Genomic DNA, 21,811 nt, shown 5'->3' with positions numbered 1-21,811 from the left:
GGAGAAAAGATATCAAATTCTGCTGCTACACGTAAGGTGTTTTAGCAGCCACTTTTTTTTATAGCTCTGCTAGGCTTGTTGCTTCAAGGTTTTCTCAGAGGTGTGACACAGAGTTGAGTCCTGTTGCTGGACATAACGCCTCCCCACAACCACCCGCTTTACCCAACACTTGACAACACTGGACAGCAATTAAATTCAGGAGATATCTTCTAGTTTTACAAATCCATTATTAGACCATGTATGGAGTATTGTTTATTTGGTGGATTTCTATCTCATTTGAGAGTTTTTAATAATATGCCTGATTACCAGTTTCATTCTGGCAGTCAGTTTGATTCTTGATGTTGCAGGTGGTATGGTTGGTGTCTTTCTAAACTGTGCTCCACATATAATAGTCTATTGTGCTGAAATTAGACGAGTTGGGGATCAGGTGTTGAAACTGATGAAATCACAAAAATTCCAAGGCTGCCACTTCTAGGTTGTCCCAAAGAAATGACATTGAGTCCTGTTGGCATGTGTATAGGTGTTTGTACAGCCACTCTTTGGCAGCTATGTTAGGATTGTCACTTATGTATTCAATAACAGTAAGTGCTTGGTTCCCAGATGTAACTTTTTTTTTCCAATTGCTTGATGACTGATATTGACAACTAATCAAGATTGAGTATTCTGATAGAATTAACCAATCCATATAAAGTATTTCAGCCAATAAATATCGTTATATTTTATAAACTGCTGCTTGTAACTTTAAATACTTTTTCACACTAAAAAAAATTAAATAAAAGAGCTAAAAAAATTAAATGAATGAAGTAAAAAAACGAAAAAAAGTAAAAAAAAAAAATTACCGTCCGATTTCTTCATCAACAATTTTTCTGTCTTTTCTCAAGAAAGCAATCCACACAAAATTTGCACAGAATTTATACAAAGTCTGTAAAAAAAAATAAGTATAAACTATATTTGTGATATCACTGGAGCACACGGAGGAGCTGGTGTTAGTCTAATTGCAAGATTTAGAAGTGTATGGAATAAGTTCCAAGGAATTTCTGCCATTACTAGTAATGTAATGAATATAAATACACTCAAGCTCCCCTCCACAAGAATATGATTGGTTGGTGAAAGTCACAAATACGAACAGGTATAGCAGTCTGGGACATACGTTGAAAGATGCACCAAAAGCCCAAAACTTAAGCATATTACCAACTATGACTACGAACATTTCTTCATTAAAATGACTTACAAAATTGTATTACTAGATTACTGTAGCCAAGATCATTCAGCTACTACAAACACATATATCCATTTTCAGGACATATCAACCAGCAGAGAGTTACCACTGTCAATTAAGGGAAGAATCTACCAAGCATGTGTATGCAGTGTGATGATGTATGGAAGTAAAACTTAGCCAGTGATGGTTTAGGGCATACAGAGGAATGATAAAATTGTCACCCTAGAAAAAACAACATGATTCCATTTCCGTTTGATGAAAACTGGTTTTCTTTTTTTGTTGCACACCATCTACTAGTTGGCCAGTTGTGTACAAATCCCAAGAGCGATAGTAGCATCCATCATGTCTGAAAGTGACACAGTGTTCAACAAGCGAGATCGGAGATGTGCCACTGTACAACTCATGCTCTCTACCGATCCAAATTATGACAATAGGACCATTGCCAGCACCCTCAAAATGCAAATTGGGACAGTTCAGTGCTTGAGGGCACAGCTTAACAAAGTTTCTAGCCACAGTTATGGTCTTTGGTGTGGTTTAAAGTAAGGGCCATATCATGCCACCTCACATCTTCGAAGTCAGCTTGAAAGTCAACACCAAAATGTACCTGGATGTGCTGAAGAGTGTGGTGATCCCCTGGTGCAATCAGGTGGCTGCTGGCAGACCCTGGGTGTGGCAGTTGGACTCGGCGCTGGCTCACATCCAAAGAGACTTAGGCTTGGCTTCAGAAGGAGTGCTACAACTTTGTACCCTTCGCTTACTGGTCCTCCTCCTCCCCTGACCTAAACCTGCTGGACTACTTCATTTGGTCATACATCGAGAACATCACTAACATGACCTTACGCAACACCAAAGCCAGTCTGATCGCCGCCATCTGCCGAGTATTTGCAGAGCTCCTGCTGGTGCTTGTGGAAAAGGCATACTCCCAGTTCCAGACCTGTATCAAGGCAGTGATTGAGGCTGAAGGCGGTTACATTGAATAGATGTTAGCTCTGCTACATAATCAAGTTATCTGATTTGATTTTTTCAATAAAAGTTTTAAAATAAAGCTGTGGTGTTGTTTTCTTTATAGCAACAAATTTATTGTTCCACCCTGTATATTGTATGGAAAGAAATATGAGAATGCTATTATGGATGTGGAATGTGAGCCTTTAAGAAAGACTTAGATCTAATGATTTTAGAGGAAGATTGGATGCAAGTCCATAACTCCTCTCTTCAAAAGGAAAAACAAAAATAAATTAGAATTTTATTTTGTTTGTGTTTTTGGAAGTAAATTTTGGTTTAATCTAATATTTCTAATAGTAATTATAAAGAAAAAAGTTATTAAATTAAAAAATAAAATTTCTATTATCTCATAATTTTCGTCATAAATGTAGATTCAATTTTAGAACTTTTTTATTCAAAAAATTCTTTCATGTAAGACTTTTTTCAATGTTACTCTTAAAAAAGAAGATAAAATTAGGGATTTACTTCAAATGTTTTCTGGTCAGTTATGCTGGCAGAAACTCTTGATCTACAAGAAGAAAAAGAAAATCACTGATAACAAATCATATTATAAAAATTGCATAATAGTTGACGTTTCATAATTATTGACATAGCATGATTTTTGACATTTCATAATCATTGACGTAACATGAATTTTGACATTTAATAATCATTGACATTACATGATTTTTGACATTTAATAATTATTGGCATAGCATGATTTTTGACATTTCATAATTATCGATAGAGCATGCTTTTTGAAATTTCATAATTATTGTCATAGCATGATTTTTGACATTACATAATTATCGACATAGCATGGTTTTTGACATTTCATAATTATTGATAGAGCATGCGTTTTGAAATTTCATAATTATTGTCATAGCATGATTTTTGACATTACATAATAATCGACATAGCATGATTTTTAACATTACATAATTATTGAGATAACATGATGTTTAAAATTACATAATTATTGACATAGCATGATTTTTGACACAATATAATTATTGACATTGCATAATAGTTGACATTGCATAAATATTGACATAATTATTGACATTGCATAGCAGTTAATATGATGAAATTATGTATGCAAGGTCAGACACTAACTTAGGTTTACTCTGGCAGGTCATAACGTCTCCAAAGATATTGGAATGAAATTTGGGCTGGAGATATGTACCAAATGCTCCATCAGAGCGGGAAGGCAAAATACTAAGTTGGGAAACTGGCACGGTCTCTCCTTCTCTCGAGGGTAGATGGGCCTCTCTTAAGTCATGGTAGGCAACTCATCAAGTGATGGCGTCACAATAAAAAATACCCTTGATAGCCCTGGCGAAGTATCAAGTATTCAGCTATGGACAAGATTTGAATTACACTACAAAATCGTGGAGTGAGTTCAATCTCGGCTGCAGCCACATGTTATTTTATGTTACAAAGCTGGAATGAAGGTCCAAATGGAAAACATACAGCTTGATGAAGATATTGACATTAAGGAACTAGATGAGCAGGAAAAATACAAATACCTTGGCATAGAAGAGAACGATTCAATTCAGCATGCTATGATGAGAGAAACAATTGGCAGTGAATATATATGATGGGTAAAGAAAATCTGTAAAACAAAGTTTACAAAAACAAGTTAACTGCCATTAACCAGGTAGCCATGCGCATGATAACATACTGTTTTGCTATTGTTAACTGGCCACAAAGGGACATAAACCGAGGCTACCGAGAGTAAAGGCCGATGAACATGACAGCGTGATGTCATTACCAGATCAACATGTAGGTATATGGTACCTAAAGTTTTTTGTGTTCAACCACGTGACTGTGTTAATAGCCATAAAAATATTTTCCGTTGCCCCTTACACGATAATAACCATAAAAAATATTTTTTGTTGCTCCTTATGGTAATTTTATGAAGGTAATTCAAACGTGCATGTATTTATTTTTCTAAAAAGAAAGAACAATTCTCCACTTGGATAATTATATAATTGCACATTTGGATAATTTTAATCTAACAAATTATAATCAGTAAGTGAACCAGTTTTTGAAATTTTTTTACATGTCTATCAAAGAAAATCGAATATTTCATTTTATTTATTTTTTAAACTGCAAAACAAACAATTTTTATATGAGAATATTTTTCAGCCCGTTCTTTTAATAATAATAAACTTTTTATTGAGTATTTTCAAATATTTTAAAGTTAGAAACATTTTTTACAACAGTTTTTTTTTTTTTTTTTTTAAAAATCAAAACGATCGATGAATTCAATATTTTAGGACCGGGTGTAATTTATTTCTTTGAAATATATTTAAAATTTAAAGTTTGTTTGTTTTATAACATTTCAACTGTAAATAATTTACATGACTGAAATGGGAAATGAAATAGGAAGTTCGATGTTCTTTATCAACCCATACGAAAACAAATTCATCTTAAAAATTCATTAACTAATCAATTTTAATTAAAGTTTTGATATGAACTAAAAATAAAGAGTACATTAAATTTTAGTTAACATATTTTCTTGTGTTTTATCTTATAAATAAATGGGTACTTCACGGGGAATGTGGACCTTGCATAAACGGTGTTTTTATTTAATGATTGCTCCCTGAAAAGGTTTTATTTTCACTTTCTTTGTATATATCTCAGACTTTTTTTTTTAATCGTGCGTGTATTTATTATTATTTTTTGGGGGGAGTAAATTTGGTTCATACTTCTATTTCGTGCTTGTTTTTATTTTATTTCATTTCAATTTTTTAAATTATTTTCTCTATTAAAGATTTTTATTTTTTGTTAAATTATTTTTTCATACGAGGGGCGTGCAATAAGTAATGCCCCTGACCCACTTCCAGTTGTCTGATCTAGCTGAAATTTTGCATGTGAAATGATTTATATGTCTACGGGTTATGTGGCAAATTACAGCTCTGAACAAATTGTGGTTTCTGTTTTACAGGTGTTTGAACTGAGTCAGGTGTGAAATGGAGCCTGTTGAATGTCGAGCAGTGATCCGGTTTTTGTATTTGAAAGGGCGCACACCACAGGAGACTTTTGATGAAATGAAAGAAACTTATGGTGATAATGCCCCATCATATGACCTTGTAAAACGCTGGCATCGTGAATTCAAACATGGCCGGAAGTCTGTGGAAACAGCTCCCAGACCTGGTTGCCTCCCTTCTGCCATTGATGAGGCATCTGTCGAGGCTGCCATTTTGGAAAATCGGTGCATTACTATTCGCCAAATAGCCCAAGATGTCAAGATTAGTACAGGGTCTGTGGAAACTATCATTCATGACCATTTGCATATGCATAAGGTGTCTGCCAGATGGATTCCCAGGTTGCTCACACTATTCCAGAAGCGAGAACGCATCAAGTGCTCGAGGATGAATTTGGAGATGTGTCAAGAAGATGAGTCAAAGTTTTTCAAAAGACTGATTACACAGGATGAAACCTGGGTCCATCACTATGATCCAGAGACCAAAGCCCAGTCAATGCAGTGGAAGTACTTGGACTCACCACCTCCAAAGAAGGCAAGGGTGCAGCCCTCCACTGGCAAGGTCATGCTCACAGTCTTCTAGGACCAGGACAGAGTAGTGATGACAGATTTCCTGGCAAAGGGTACCACAATAACAGGAGCCTATTATGCTTCACTTTTGAGGAAATTAAGGGAAGCTATCAAAATCAAGAGGCGGGGCAAGATCAGCAAAGGTACCCTCTTCCTGCAGGACAACGCTCCGGTTCACAACTCGCATGTTGCCAGATCAGAAGCACGGGCGTGTGGTTATGAAATCCTTCCTCATCCTCCCTACTCTCCTGACCTTGCACCCTCTGACTTTCACCTTTTCCCAGCCATGAAGTTGTTTTTGAAAGGAAAGCGTTTCTCAGATGATGCAGCCTCGATTTCTAAAGTCACGTCGTGATTGGAGGACCAACATGGGGTGTTCTACAAAAACGGTCTCCAGAGCTGCATCAAACGATGAGATAAATACATAACTCTGGGTGGTTCCTATGCAGAGAAAGCCTAATAACTGTGCCAAGTTTCCTTGCTGTACTTCTATGGGAAGTGGGTCAGGGGCATTACTTATTGCACACCCGTCGTACATATTCAAATAATGTCCTCCCCCCCTGTTTGGCCTCATATAGTACCTGTAAAAAAGTTTTCATGATTAAATAAATCAAAGAAAACCTTCTGCGCATGGAGCAATCATTAAATAAAAACTCTGTTTACACAGGGTCCATGTTCTTTATAAAGTACAAGTAAATGTTGTACGCGCCCTGCTGAAAAATAATGTTATTATTTAGAAAGCGATTCTTAACAAGGGGAGGGGCTTTCTAACTATTCTGCACTTTCACCTAACAATTTAATGAAAAAAAAAGATACCATGAAAGTTTATTGATTGAGATTGTCGGACTGACTTCCTCATCTTGGTTGTTATCGTCACAACGTTTCGGCCGTTTTGCCCTCCGGCCTTCATCAGGTGTTTTGTATCGAACTGGGGAACTGTTTGTTAAGAGTCTCGAACCCAACCCTTTATTATTATTACAGGGGTACCGTGTTCAGACTCCAGCTAGGCTCTGGGACATAGTTGCTGATTCTCTGTTTTGAATGCTACTTTTTCACTGCCTTCGTTCAGGATTGAACTCAGCACCTTTGGGTAACTGTAAACTTTGATACAACATCTAGGACCACTCGGCCATATGTCACTAAGGACAATTCTTAGTTGGTTTTTGTTAATGTTAAACCTATGTTGTTATTCAAGGTTTTCTCTCTCTATCAGAGGTGTCCAAATTGCATTCAGCTCTATGCTTGGTTGAAGGCCGGAGGGCAAAATGGCCGAAATGTTGTGACGATAACAACCAAGATGAGGAAGTCAGTTCGACAATCTCAATCAATGAAAACACCTCATCTAAAAAATACAGACAATTACTACCATGAAAGTTTAATTTAACTTGGAAATACTATCTAAAATATAATGTGCGTACACTGCACAAGCACCCTTATTATTATTATTATTATTATTATTATTATTATTATAACAATGATAAAAAAAGAAACTGGTGTAGATGATATCGACTGGCGCCACATCAACTAGTTGTGAAGAGTCAGGGAGGATGGAAAGATCGAGGTGGGAGAGTACTAACCAGATCTCTACTGGAAGTGTGCAGTTCAAATCTGGTACCTTGGGAGGTGGGCATTTTGTCACCTAAACCCCAGAAAACACCAATAACTGATGCCAATGAGAAATCAATGACAAACGGCTGTTGCGACAATGTGCAATCATTTGCACGAGTGGTCAAGAGGTGGAGAACACTGGAAATCTGGGGAGACTTGTCATCACTTGGTCTCCAGGGAACACCACAGGTTACTGCCAGTGAGTGATCATTAATGATGGCGTGTGAGACAACTCGTAGTGAGTGAAATAATAATAATGTCCTCTCCCAAATTTACCACCACCCTGATTTAATATCATAGATGTTTACTAAATTTTCTTAGTTTTTAACCAATGTTCTCATCACGGTAAGATTATTTCTTTAGTGAGCTTCATTTCCATATTCATGTATTCTGCACTGATATGAAAATGAAGACTATGGTGGAATATAGGATTCCTAACCATGTAACTGATGAAAATATGCTACACATTTTGATGAAAAACGTGGGGAAAAATGGACATAGAAGAACAGAAAACCAAAACTTTCAATATAATTTATGTATTATTTCAACATATAATCTTGTGGGAAAAAATCCAGCTCCCCAATAAGGGGCACTCTGGATAAGAACAAAAATTAAAATTGTCTCAGTCATGAAAGATTTCTTCTCTACCGACTGAGAACAGAAAAGGTGAAGTGTAACATCAGAACAGATACTACACTGTGATCTTGTCCCGAAGGCCAAGAATTGTTTGTGTTTAATATGTTTCTTTAATTGTTTGTTCCCTAAATTCATAAATCATTTTTATCAGTATTAGATTGTATATTGCTTTAAAATTACATAATTTTTACATAGATAATATTTATATTTTATATTGAATAAAGTTCAGTTTCATTATTAATCGAATTGGGTTCCTTTCTTTTCTTTTTTAACATGTTTTAATGCTCTTTTTAGAAATGCCCTCATATAGTATCGACAGTAACAGTTTGACAAATCTTACCTACATTGCCTGCAGGCATTTTTCAGTTAACAGGCCTTCTATATCTCGGTGGCCGTGGTATAACTCACCTGCGTTGATCTCAATGTACTCGACGATCTTCTTGGTTATTTTAAAACAGAACCGACATTTGTTTCTCACTGTATGACTCATTGTGTCACATTTTTGGGTCACCTTATGCACTAATGTTTTTTTATAATTTACTTACTTGCCGCAGTTCATATGGTGCTGAGCTTCGAGACCAAGCCCCATGATCAGTGCACAGTAGGAGTGACCAAGCAACTTTAGGGAGACTCTTAATTTATGATGGACATTATTGCTGTGGCTTGAAGGAGATGACCTACCGAAAGTGAAAAAAAAAATGAGATGAATGAATTATTTTTATTTATTATCAGGTGTGCCCAGGGAATCTTTTTTTATTTTATATAATAGATGACTATGTTGGATAGTGCTTACATCAATTAGTGTTAATCTTGACAAGGGTAAACTAAGTACAGGTCGAATTGACACAAAGTTTGGGAAATAAATCAGTAACCATGAAAAATAGCAGGAAGAGATGACGTTAGGTATGATGTAATTAGTTAAAGTAGAGAAAAACAAAGAGAGTCATGACACATGAAAAAACGATTTTGGGGCAGTCTGATTATGGAATAGGCAAGGGATAGATCGCCAATTATGCTGTAACAACTGAAAGAAAAACTTTGATGATCGCCAAGAGCAAAATGTCTCCCGAAGATCTCTGTTTGTGATCTCTATCCATTTATCTTTAATAAGATAGTGAACTAATTAGTTAAGAGAATATATGTTTCGCTCTCTCTCTCATGTTTAAAGCTCATGTAAAAAATAATTTTTAAGAAATGAAAACATTACAGTCAGTGGTGTAGCATCAGTTTTTGCTGCCCGGCTGTATCAAAGAGAGGATATTCCGATGTAGTTTTCTTTTTCTTTTCTTCATAATGTTATTATTAAGAGGTCGAGCATTTCAAAGAGAAAAAATGTCTTGATCAGCACTTTTTGAAATCCTTGTGTGTAATCGCTCGGTTTAAGCGCAAAATTTAAAAAATGAAAAGTCACACATTTTAGAAAACTTTTTTATATAAATTTAAATGAGAATATTTGAAATTTTAATTTATAAATTTAAATCAGAACATTTGAAAACATAAAAAGGTTAAAAAATGATAAAATCATTTTTATTTACTTTTTTATTGTTGTTATTTCCGAATTTTCACAAAAAAAACATGGCTGTATCAAGGAGAGGATAGTCCGATGTAGTTTTCTTTTCTTTTTCATCATAATGTTATTATTAAGAGGTCGAGCTTCCCAAAGAGAAAAACGTCTTGTATCCATGCTTTTTGAAATCTGTGTGTGTAATCGCTCGCTTTAAGCGTGAAATTTAAGAAATTTGTTGTTGTTATTTGTTTCAATCCTTTTAAAAATATTCCCAAAATTTTTTTTTTCAATAAATATATTTATGAATTGAAAATAAGGTTATAAATTTATTTTTTGTGAGAGAACTATTGTAAGGCATCAAGTCAGTTGAAAATTTACAAACATACTTTTCGCTTTTTTTTTCGGCAAAATTATCAATAGCTATCAAAATTCACTCTATCGACAAGTTCCCTCTCTATGGAGAGAATTGCCTTGTCTGGCTTATTTTTGATCGAAGGTAGTTTTTTATGAGCTTCAGTTTCGAGAAAGAGCACTCACAGCTGGCAACGCTAATAGCTTGAGTAAGGAAAATGCACAGCAAGATCACAATATTAGGGACAGAATCTCCAACGTGGTATTTCTGTATAAAGTTCAAAAGTCCAAGAGGTCCATTGATTTTGTCTTTTCCTGAAGCTTTCATAAAATACTGTAATTTATCTTTTTCTATATCTTCATCAACTTCACCAAACTGACAATCATAATTATCATCAAGCAGATTTGACGGTGTAAGAAAAGTGTATTTACTTGCAAGATTGTGAACTTGTTGAAATCTGCAAGATATTTCTTCAGTCAACCTGTCTATGACAGACAGCATTTCCCATCTCAACTCAGTATCAAACCCCAATGCTGCATCAGTCAATCGTTCACCACCCATTCGTTTCTGTTTGCGGATACGATGCTCCATGCTTATCCCCATTTCAGAGCAGAGTTTTTTTAGACTCGTCTATTGCAGTGTCCCCTATCTTTTCTGAAGAAGGCAATCTCTCAATGCTGTCAGCCTGATAGAACTTTGTTGCAAATCCAGCCCATTTTCTTGAAGATACTTCTGGGCATCATTGATTTCTGGGAGAATAGTTTTCCGAAGGCTCAGAAATAAAAGAAACGGAAACGACAATACCGAGTTGAGAATTAAAGATGCATCTGATCTTGTGGTTGCATTTTTTCCTTCTTCTGTGAGCTGTTCCAGGGCAATGACGACTTCCAATAATTTTTTTACCACAACATTTACAGCATCTGCTCGATTACTCCATCTAGTTTCCATAGTCCGCTTGATACTTAGACCGGTCAACTGAATCAAGACGTCCCAGCGATGTGTAAGTGCAGAAAAGAATGAGAATAACCGGTCCAGTATGCCAAAAAATGTAACAGAGTGAACTGCTACAGAAGCGGCATGTACACAAGCCAAATTTAATGAATGGTTAGTGCATAGCACAAATAGAGCTTTTAGGTTGATTTTGGAGATTCGTTTCTGCACACCCGATCGGTAGCTTGCCATAATAGCAGCATTGTCAAATGCCTGGCCAATACAGTCACCAATCCCATCGTTCTCCAGTTCTCTCCAAATCAGTTTAGAAATGTCCTCCGCACTTTTACCTTTTGTCTTCATGAAGCGGAGAAACGACTCCTCCACTGTCACTTTATTTTTGTCAACTTTTACGTAGTGCAACACCGCACTCATCTAGTCCTTGTGAGATACATCAGGAGTGCTATCAAAAATTATGCAAAAATTTACATCATATTTTGATGTTATTATCATTTTAGTTTTAGTGATAATTTAAAAACAATAAATATTTATCATTAGTATCAATTTTTCATTAAAAAATAAATTAAAAATTTAAAACAATCGGTTTTAGAATTGTAAATTAGCGACACATTTTTCCGATTCCGATACCTCCAAAAGTTCCGATTTTTTGCAACCATTTTGGTATAAAATTTCAGATTTTTTGTTAGTTTTTATTTATTTTTTCTACTTTCTATTTTTAACCTCTCAAAATGCCACCCCTGGCGTGTGCCACTCATAAAATAGGGACACATTTTTCTGATTCCAATATCTCTAAAAGTTCCATGTTTTACAAATTTTCGGCATAAAATTTCAGAATTTATTCACTGTGCACATTTATTTAATGAAATACAATTTGTGGCAAAATTTCAGGAAAAACTAATGGACGGTTATCTGGCAATAGTCCAGACTAACGGATGCACAGACGCACGAAAGCACAGATGCCACTGAAAACATAGGCCCCTCTTTGATAAATTGGGGGACCAATATACCCAGATGCAGATAGTATGATTGAAATGGGGGTCAAAGGTTAGCTTCCTAGATAAAACACGCTAGAAATGCAGGGTCGAATGATATGATGATAGAGATGACGTCATATATTTGGGCAAGAGTAGAGAGTTTCTAGTCAGTCTCTCATTGGAAGCAATAGAGACAAGATTTGTATGACAATGTAGAGATAATCTAAGCAAATGTTACCTCGAGATTTTGCCTGTTTACATCTCTCAGTGTTCATCCCTAAGACTAAGTTAAGGAAATTAATTGAATAAATAATTAGCCAAGGTAGTCTCCCTCCCCAAATGAGATAATCTAAGCAAATGATACCTCAAGATTTTGCCTAACTGCATCTCTTAATGCCCTTCCTTAAGACTAAGTAAAGAAAATTAAGTAAATAAATAATTAATTAGCCAAGGTAGTCTCCCTCTTCCGCAATGAGTAAACTATAAATAAATAAGACTAACTTAAGAAATTTAAGTAAATAGATTATTAATTAGCCTAGGTAGCCCCCCCCCCCGCCAACCATGAACAGCCTCTCTTTAAATAAAACATTTGAAAACTCATCAAGTCTTCATTGTGTTTTCATGCATGACTAAGATATTCATCTTAGTTAAATTGAAGATTGCCGACCACTTGCCGAGATGACGGCCAAGAAGCAACTATGAGAGAAAGACCAGCACGTATAAACACAACATGCAACGTATGCATAGAAAAACGTTTGTTTTATTGATTGCTCACTGGTGAGAGTGCACACATGCAAAACTAAGTGTTTGATGAAAACGACTACGTAAAACATTCAATTAGAGTACCTCCACACATGGATATACTTAGCCATCCAAATTACAAAGAATATAGTAACTTACAGAAAATCTTTTTTCTGTTTCTCCGTCAACTTTTCTCTCTCACAGAAATAATGGAAATATTGAAGAAGATTCAGTAAAAATCTGTCAAACTGCTCTGAGCTGTAAAACAAACAAAAAACAAAAGTTTATTCATTTATTTATTCATTTTGAACAAATATAAGAACGTGTATTTTCAGATGAATCAAATTTAGTTAAAAATGCACATCATTTATAATATATATATTCTATACTATTAATAAAATTCTAAATCTTTATTTATTTGTGTGTGTGTGTTTGTGTGTGTGTGTGTGTGTGTGTGTGTGCCTATATACCAATAAAACTTTCGAACGGATGCACTGAACTGAAAAATTCTTTTTTACCCCTGAAAGGTGTGAGTCCCTAGATTGTCCTTATCTATATATGGTTTGTAATGAACAATGCCGAGTCACACAAAAAGCCTGAAATAAGGGTTTTTGGGCAGTTTCGTGGATTTGTCGAAAAAGTTACGTGCTCATGTCAACAGAATTTAGCACTGTCTGTATACAGTCGCGGTAACATCCTTCGGCATACACAGGACAGGACTTGTGGTGCAACGGATAACACATCTGACTATGGATCAGAAGATTCCAGGTTCGAATCCTGGCAAATGCGTAAAAATTTTAACCATCATTTTATCCAACATTTACTCATTAACCTTACTCTTAGGGTATTTTTGTTTTTTCAGTAAATTTGTTTTATGCATATGGGAATTTCCCATACTCCGAGTTCACAGAGTATGTGTTGATGGTAAGACGATGTTAAGTGTACTCGATGTTGAGGGTACTCGATTTTGTGTTTGACTCGGCGTTGCGTGTGCCAGTGCGGCGCAGCTGCTAGTTTATAATATATATAAATTATAATATATATAATTTATAATATATATAATTTATAATATATATATAATTTATAATATATATAATTTATAATATATATAATTTATAATATATATAATTTATAATATATATAATTAATAATATATATAAATTATAATATATATAATTTATAATATATGTAATTTATAATATATGTAATTTATAATATATATAATTTATAATATATGTAATTTATAATATATATATGATTTATAATATATATAAATTATGATATATATAATTTATAATATATATAATTTATAATATGTATAATTTGTAATATGTATAATTTATAATATATATAATTTATAATATATAGAAATTATAATATATATAATCTATAATATATATAATTTATAATATATATAAATTATAATATATATAATTTATAGTATGTATAATTTATATATATATAAATTATAATAGTAAGTTATGAAATATATATGGCGATTAAGCTACACTGAATATTCCGCATTTCATCCACTCTAGGATTCTTCAGGCATAAGCCACTCAAGGATTCTTCAGGCATAAGTCTGAAGAATTCTAGAGTGGATTAAATGCGGAATATTCAGTGTAGCTTAATCGCCATATATATTTCATAACTTACTAACTAACTCTACCTACGTATTGAGCACTGTTGAAGTAAATACTTTAAGTTTAAGCATAAATTTATACTTTCGTATATTAATTTTATGTGAGTAAATGAAATAGCGATAAATTATAATATATATAAATTATAATATATATATAAATTATAATATATATAATTTATAATATATATAAATTATAATATATGTAATTCATAATATATATAATTTATTTCAAAATGCACATTATTTATAAAATCTATTATCTATAAAAGTGAGAATGTGTGCATGTGTGTATATGTGAGGATAATTCTCAACCTATATATGTAACGAATTTTTGATCTACAGACTTGAAATTTGGTTTATAGGGTATTCAGACATGTGGAAAACTTTTTAATCAATTTTCATTCAGAAAAAAAAGGGTTGCTTAGGAGTCAAAAGTGAAAAATTGATATGTGGGAGTTATTGGATTTTTAATCTGTTTGTAAACTGTTTCACGAATGCACATGTATAAATCGCTCAAATGACAGATTCCTTATGTTAAGAATAAGTAGGTTTGAAAACACTTTTTAAGATCGTATCAAGCTGGTCTAATGGTTATTGTGCTTGATTTACTGTCTTTAGGTTTTGGTTTCGATCTCAACTAGATTATTTTCTTTTTTTTTCTTACAAGAAGTGAACTGTGTAAAAAAAAACATATTCTTAGTTTCTTTACGTTTTTTACATTATTATTTTTTTTTAAGGAATTTAACGTTACATTTAATACCTACGGTATTTCTGTTCATAATAAATAAGAAATCTATATTAATTAAAATATAATATTTATGCATATTTTACGACTGGGCAACACCGGGTGGTTTGCTAGTATTTTATAATTGGAATCTCAGTAAGATCTCTATCATTCCAGTAATTATGGCAGCAACCGGACTCATGAAAAAGAATTTCCAAACCTTCCTAGAAAATATATCCGGTGAACCAAGTGCAAGAGAGATTCAAACAATTGCATTTAAATATTTGAGTTAATGAAAGAATGTTTGGCATCCAGTAGGATGCCCATCCACAGCTTAAACAAACTGATAAGAAAAAAAAAAAAAAAAAGAAGATTATATATGTTGGGACCTTATGCCAGTAAGTAGCGATCATGTTAACTAGAATTTTGGCGAGGGTCCCATTAGTACATGTCAAGACACCTGGCGGCAAATGGAAATAGATCCAGCTGCAGGTAGCGTGATTGAAAGGAGGCCAAGAAAATTTATCTAAGCTATTGAAAAATAAAATTGTCCTTGTCAAAGCAAAATTTTTTCTTTTTCATATTGTCCGAGATGGCATGTAGACCAGCATGTTTATCTTTCTCACACGATAGGATGATGTGACACCAGGTCAGGAAATTAGGATTTGTAAAGCCAGTACCCTAAAGGAAGAACACTCGCCTACAAAAAATGCCTGAGCTGTCTCATTAGCATTACCCAGTAGGGGTTCATGGCATAGGCAATTGGAAACAGACTAACCCCTTCTCAAATGGTGAGAAGGCAAAGTCTGGGAGAGTGAACCTCCTAGAACTGCACACCTCAGCCAACAAAGAACAAACCAACTCAACGATGGCCCAAACTCTAGTGGCTTTGGGGTTAAGGGAAAACCTACGATATCAAGTTTAGATTGAAAGAAAAATCAAGCCATATCTTTTATACGTGGTTACACATGAGTAGGAATCAGCAGAGTGTTGACATATTTTTCAAAACATTGTTTTCATAAGAATATATATATATATATTAAAATTACTTATTAGTTGAATATGGATGTTCACGCATTGGTTACATAAATAAATATAAGTAAAGTTAATATTTCGTTCAATTTGTTCCAAGGGAGGTAACTCTGCCCCACTTTACTAAGTAAATTTAATTGTTTATAATTACGATATGAAGGAGTTTTCAGATTATATTTAAACTTAACAAAACGTAAGTATAGTTTTTGAATTGTATGATTTTAAAAATTATAATTGTAATGATCAATAAGCTTGATTATAATAGCTAACAGAATTGAATTATGTATGGTTTTCAATTCAAATCAATTGATTGGTTATGATAACCGACCGTAATGATCAATCGTTTCTTTTGTTTGTTTGTTTTTTGTTTTTTAGCTTAGTTTAGTTTCGTATATACAAACATGTATAATAGTTTATAATTTGTTGATATTATTTTCATAAGTATGCATACACAAATTAGAATTAATAAATTTACTAATTATTAAATAGAACATTCTGGTAGAAGATTCATAAATTAATTAAAATTGTTAGTATGAATAGTTGAGTTTAATGACTTTGTTTGATAAAAATTCAATATGGCGTAATGGAAAAATAAAAAGGTATTTGCAGCTTTTCTTCCAATTTTCGGATTTTAATCATGTCAAATCACACTTCAATTCCTTTTGACGGATTGATTGTTGCTATTTCTTCTAATGCGTTAAGGTCATAATAGATTCACTGATTGATATAATAATTAAGTGATTGATTTTGCGCTACGAAACAGATACTATGTGGGAACATGATGAGAATTGGCAGCCAATCTGATGCTAACGTCTCCAGCATAAGAGACAAAATGAAAAATCGTCTTTTGCACAGGGCTCCACGCATCGTTTCCGTTTGGAAAAAGAAAAATAAGATAACCACAAAAGAATTATCAACCAATGGCAGAGCTCCGCGCCTAAAATAAAGGCCTAAAATATCACAGTTACTGGGAGCTGGTTGGCCACTATAAAATGAGGGGACCAAAAAGGAGGGAAGAGGAGATTCGCCCTGCTGCGTCAGTGAACGCACGGACGGATTCTCCCACCCGACCTAAAGAGATGAAGAAGAAAAAGAAATAAGGCACCAGTGAACTGAAACTGACTATGCTCTCATGTTATTGGCCAAAACGCCTTCAATTCTAAACAATGCCTAATTCACATAAACCAAAGAAAAAAAAGGAGAAAAACATAGGAGGCGAAGACGCCGTGCTGCTAGCTGTTGATGAAAGAAATCGCCGCTTCCAAGTTAAAAGCCAGGACACATATCACCGACAGTAGCACGACCGGCCACCCACTTACCACCCCCATCGTCCGAAAAGATAAGTACGCTTACGAACATTCATTCTTTGTTAAATTATACAAGCCTACAAAAGTTCATTCTTTATCAATGCATATACACCTACAAACATCCTACAAACACTTTACCTCTTCTAATTAAAACTGTCATTAATAAATAAAACCGGTTCTCAACCTTCAATATTCGTCTGTCCTTAATTGCATAGAGTCAGATTCTACATACTTCAAGCGTTGTTAATTAAAAGTATTCTTTGTTGTGACCTCTATGGCCTCATTTCCTTCACCCCTTCTCCATCTATAAACCAACCAAAAAAACCTCCGGGCTATAACTGTCAAGAATTGTATAAGTCAACTGCATTAAAGGAATAAATTATAAGATGGTCAACGTCATCAATTTTGGAATATAACTTTTTGTCATTTATTCTCTATATTTCTCTGTAATTACATTGAGCTTCTTAAATAAGGATTGATACATATTATAAGAAAATATATTCCTACAGAAATATATATATATATATATATATATATATATATATATATATATATAATGTTGGGACAATTAATCGGAATCGGAATTGGGAATCAGAAAAATTGGAACTTTTGTGGGTATCGGAATCGGTATTGGAATCAGAAAAATTGGTGCCTATTTCCCGATGCCAAAAATTATTCTTTTTTTTACGGTAATCAGGAATAAATAACAACACTATTGTTAAATATTTAGAGATCTATAAAGAATCCGAATCGGTAATTGTATTTGAATCGGGAATTTAATACAAAATCAGTAATTGTATCGGAATCCGGAAAAATATTGGAATCGTCTCATCACTAATATATATATATATATATATATATATATATATATATATATATATATATATATATATATATATATAATTATTTTTTACTATAATAATTAAATACCTACAGACACTAGTGTTTCATCCTTTCGGAAATCTTCAGTGCAGGGTGTCGCGATTAATACCAGTCGAACGATTCGAACCCGGCAACACGAGACATCTCTGGCTCGATTAGCCAAGACCTAATCAATTCAGCTACCATTAACCGCGTGAAATAACGTTGAATTTAAACATTTTAATTTTAAATGTTCATTTACGTCAGTCAGACAGTGATCTAATCGTTATATGATGATCTATGCATAAGACCTAAATTGACCGACTTTAATTCAACTGAAAGTGCTCAACGATAAGAAACGAATTTCTTAAAGGGGCTGTCATATATATATATATATATATATATATATATATATATATATATATATATATATATATACTAGCAGGCTGCCTGTGCCTGGTATTGCCTGGTCGTAAAATAGACTTTAATATGATATTTTGATTAATGCATATTTCTTATTCATTATTATATTGTATTGGACTCAATATATAGTAATGATTTAAAACGTTTTTTAAAAAATTACTTATGCGCCATCACCGAGAATAGAAACCAAAACGTTTAGCTTACAATTTATTTTTTCCTTTGACGTTAATACCTCAACTATGAAGACATGTTTGTTGCAAGGCAAAAATTAAAACATGAACCAATAGCTATTACATTACGCATGCATATTCGTAATGCCGTCATTCAATCTTCATCTGGCAAATTTCATTTTTTTTAATTTTCACACTTTTGCACCCATTTTCCCTGGGTCAAACCCAAATATAAAGTTTTGCATGGTTCGAATACCCTATATATTAAGTTTCATGTCTGTAGACCTAAAACTGACAGAGGAGTTTGGTAGTCAAAATATTTTAAACAAATATATATACACATACATAAATATATATAGAAAGAGGTTTATGTCTACTATACAATTTTTATTCATTTATTTATTGCCGACTAATGCAAATTGATCATCTTAATAATGAATTCCAATTAATTAAAATAATATATAAAATTTTCACACAAATATTATGCAAGTATAAATCATGTAGAATAACTACATGAATATAATTACACGTAAGAGTTAACTAAAGATGATCATCCCATAAGAAAACCGAAAAAACGAATAGGGAATTAATTAAAATGAATGTTTAAAAGAATATGCAAATTAACTAGATCTTTTGCAGACGAATACAATTTCACGACCCATATATAACAAAGTTTGTTTTTTTTTTAAAATAAATAGGAAAAAAGGTTTTTAATATGAGTATCAATCAGGCAAAATTTATAGGAGTTGACTTAAAATGAGCTCTTTATGCCAAATTGATGATTGAATATCATTAACTTTGTGCTTAATTTGAATTAAATACTAATCCCTATTACTCCCTAATTATAAATCAAACAGATACGATAATATTTAGTTCATTGCATCTTATCATAACAAAGGTCCATGCAAAATTTCAGCCAGATTGGCCCAGTAGTTTGTGAGAAAAAGATGAATAGACAGACAGACTAAGAGAAATATAAAATAGAAACATGAGATATGGCTTACTTGTAAATTGCATAGAAACTTTCTTTTATTTCGAGAATTTCTTTTATTTCTTGGGAAGTCTTCTTTTCAGCAACACCTAGAAATTAGAGGGAAGCAGAAATTAAATGTGTCAGTCATTTTTTTTTTTTTTCAGTTTGTGAAAAAATGAGCTGTTAGAATCACCAGGACACAATGATATCATAATCCCCGGGGAAAGCTGACCAATATTCATCGTGTCTGGATCAGCTGGGACAGTGGAGAAATGCGTCATGATGATGCCAATTGCCAGGGGAAAACTGACCCATATGTCACTATTTTGATGAATGTAAAAGTTGGTCGGAACAAAACCAGCCGAAAACAATAAACAAAAGCTTGGCAAAAAGAAGGTTATGAGGTCATATCGACAATATAAAAGAACAAGCAACATGGTCAGAGGGGAGAGAGGCACAGAGTGACAGAAACAGATTGAAAGAAAGTTCTGCAACCCACCTCACCTCCATCCTAACCCACCGCTTTCTGATGTGTGATTGCCACTTGTATTTTGATGAATGAAAAATAAACAAGCCATATTTGTAATCATAAAAAGTGTCACTTGTATTTATTTAAAACGAAAATAACTTTTTGTTGATACAGCCGAGAAAAACTGATAATCACAAACTCATTTATATATAACAATATATATTTGCTGTGGTACTTGTAAACATTCGGTGCACAAGAAGTGCAGTAGAATTTTGAGTTGTAAGCCATTTTAGTTTTAAAAAAGAAATGTTGTTTCAAACAAAATGGCAGTATCAATCCAGAGAAGCTTTGAATTGTAAAAGCTTGCAGATGAAGACAAAGAATACGAGTTTCCAGTAGGTAGCCATTTTGCAGTTCCAGCAGACCACATGAAGAAGCGGAGAAAATACACGGAACTGGACAGAGAACTCAGAGGGATTTGGAAAATGAAGAAAGTTAGGATAACACAACTAATAGTAGGAGCGCTAGTAACGATACTAAAAAACTTTAAAAAAAGAATAGGAGAGATTGGAATCAGGAGGCTGGCTGAGAAGATACAATGGATAACAATAACGAAAACTGCAGAAATATTAAGAAAAACCTTGAATGTGGAGACTAACACACACGAACTACAAACACAAACTGGACACACAGAAACGATTACAGATGTAAAAGGCAAAGGAACATGACATGGCATCAACGGTATAACTGTAGGATACCGCCTACCCCCATAAATTCGAGTGAAGACCAATGGTCGCTCCTAACGAGAAATCAATGGTAAGCGGCTATTTTTATAATGCAAATTCTTTTGCAAAGGTTATTGAAAGAGGTGGAGAATATTGGAAATTTGGAGAGACTTGTCACTCAGACTCCAGAGAACACCACAATCAAAGAGTAATATTTGATGATGGCGTGTATGACTACTCCTAGTAAGTAAATAATAATAATAATTGCTGGTGGAGCTGAAGCAACAAACATCAAAACAAGGCTGTAAATCAGTTCTAAAAATGGGGGGTCGATTTACTAGAATGCTGTATGTGAAACTGACAGACTAAACATTTCTCAAAGCATGTCAGCATTTAAAAAAGGCCTTAAAGCAATGATGATGATGATTATGTTAATGGTGGTGGTAATGATGATGATGATTGATGATGATGATTGATGATGATGATGGTGATTGATGATGATGATGATGGTGGTGATAATAATGATGATAATGATGATTGATGGTGATGATGATGATGGTGATTGATGATGGTGATTAATGGTGATGATGATGATGATCGTGGTGATGATGATGATGATGATGATGATGATGATGATGATGCACATATACATGATAATTAGCTGCATCTTCGCATATGATTGTTATCACATCATGTTTCTGCACAGTTAAATTGTACTGCACAACAGAAAGAGGGGCTAACAGTAAGAAGCATATTCGTTTTGTTTATCTAAAAATATTTATCTAAAAAATATTTAGCTAAAAAAATTTATCTAAAAAATATTTATCTAAAAAATATTTACCTAAAAATATTTATCTAAAAAATATTTATCTAAAAAATATTTATCTAAAAAATATTTAGCTAAAAAATATTTATCTAAAAAATATTTATCTAAAAAATATTTATCTAAAAATA

General features: G+C 33.4%; 1 protein-coding gene and 1 non-coding gene across 3 annotated transcripts in view; one reads left to right on the top strand and one right to left on the bottom strand.

The window, feature by feature from the left end:
* The window catches only part of LOC145256207 (protein phosphatase 1 regulatory subunit 36-like), a 72,538-nt gene that overhangs the window by 26,377 nt on the left and 24,350 nt on the right, over window positions 1–21,811 (bottom strand). Inside the window, exons 5-9 of one of the 2 annotated variants that reach the window (XM_080114820.1) lie at window positions 19,695–19,770; window positions 12,691–12,789; window positions 8,552–8,683; window positions 2,687–2,729; window positions 840–922 (exon numbers count right to left, since the gene is read on the bottom strand). In XM_080114820.1, the coding sequence (XP_079970946.1) occupies window positions 840–922; window positions 2,687–2,729; window positions 8,552–8,683; window positions 12,691–12,789; window positions 19,695–19,770 (433 nt within the window). The remainder of the gene's footprint in view (window positions 1–839; window positions 923–2,686; window positions 2,730–8,551; window positions 8,684–12,690; window positions 12,790–19,694; window positions 19,771–21,811) is intronic. The other variant, XM_080114821.1, reaches the window with a different exon arrangement.
* Trnah-aug (transfer RNA histidin (anticodon AUG)) lies at window positions 13,248–13,320 on the top strand. Its single transcript has one exon. It is a non-coding gene; the product is annotated as a tRNA-His (tRNA).

This window comes from Euprymna scolopes, chromosome 32, assembly GCF_053919585.1.
Source record: "Euprymna scolopes isolate OS-2025 chromosome 32, ASM5391958v1, whole genome shotgun sequence".
NCBI classification, from domain to species: domain Eukaryota; kingdom Metazoa; phylum Mollusca; class Cephalopoda; order Sepiida; family Sepiolidae; genus Euprymna; species Euprymna scolopes.
The sequence above is the reverse complement of the archived record's forward strand: the minus strand, read 5'-3'. Positions and strand labels throughout refer to the sequence as shown.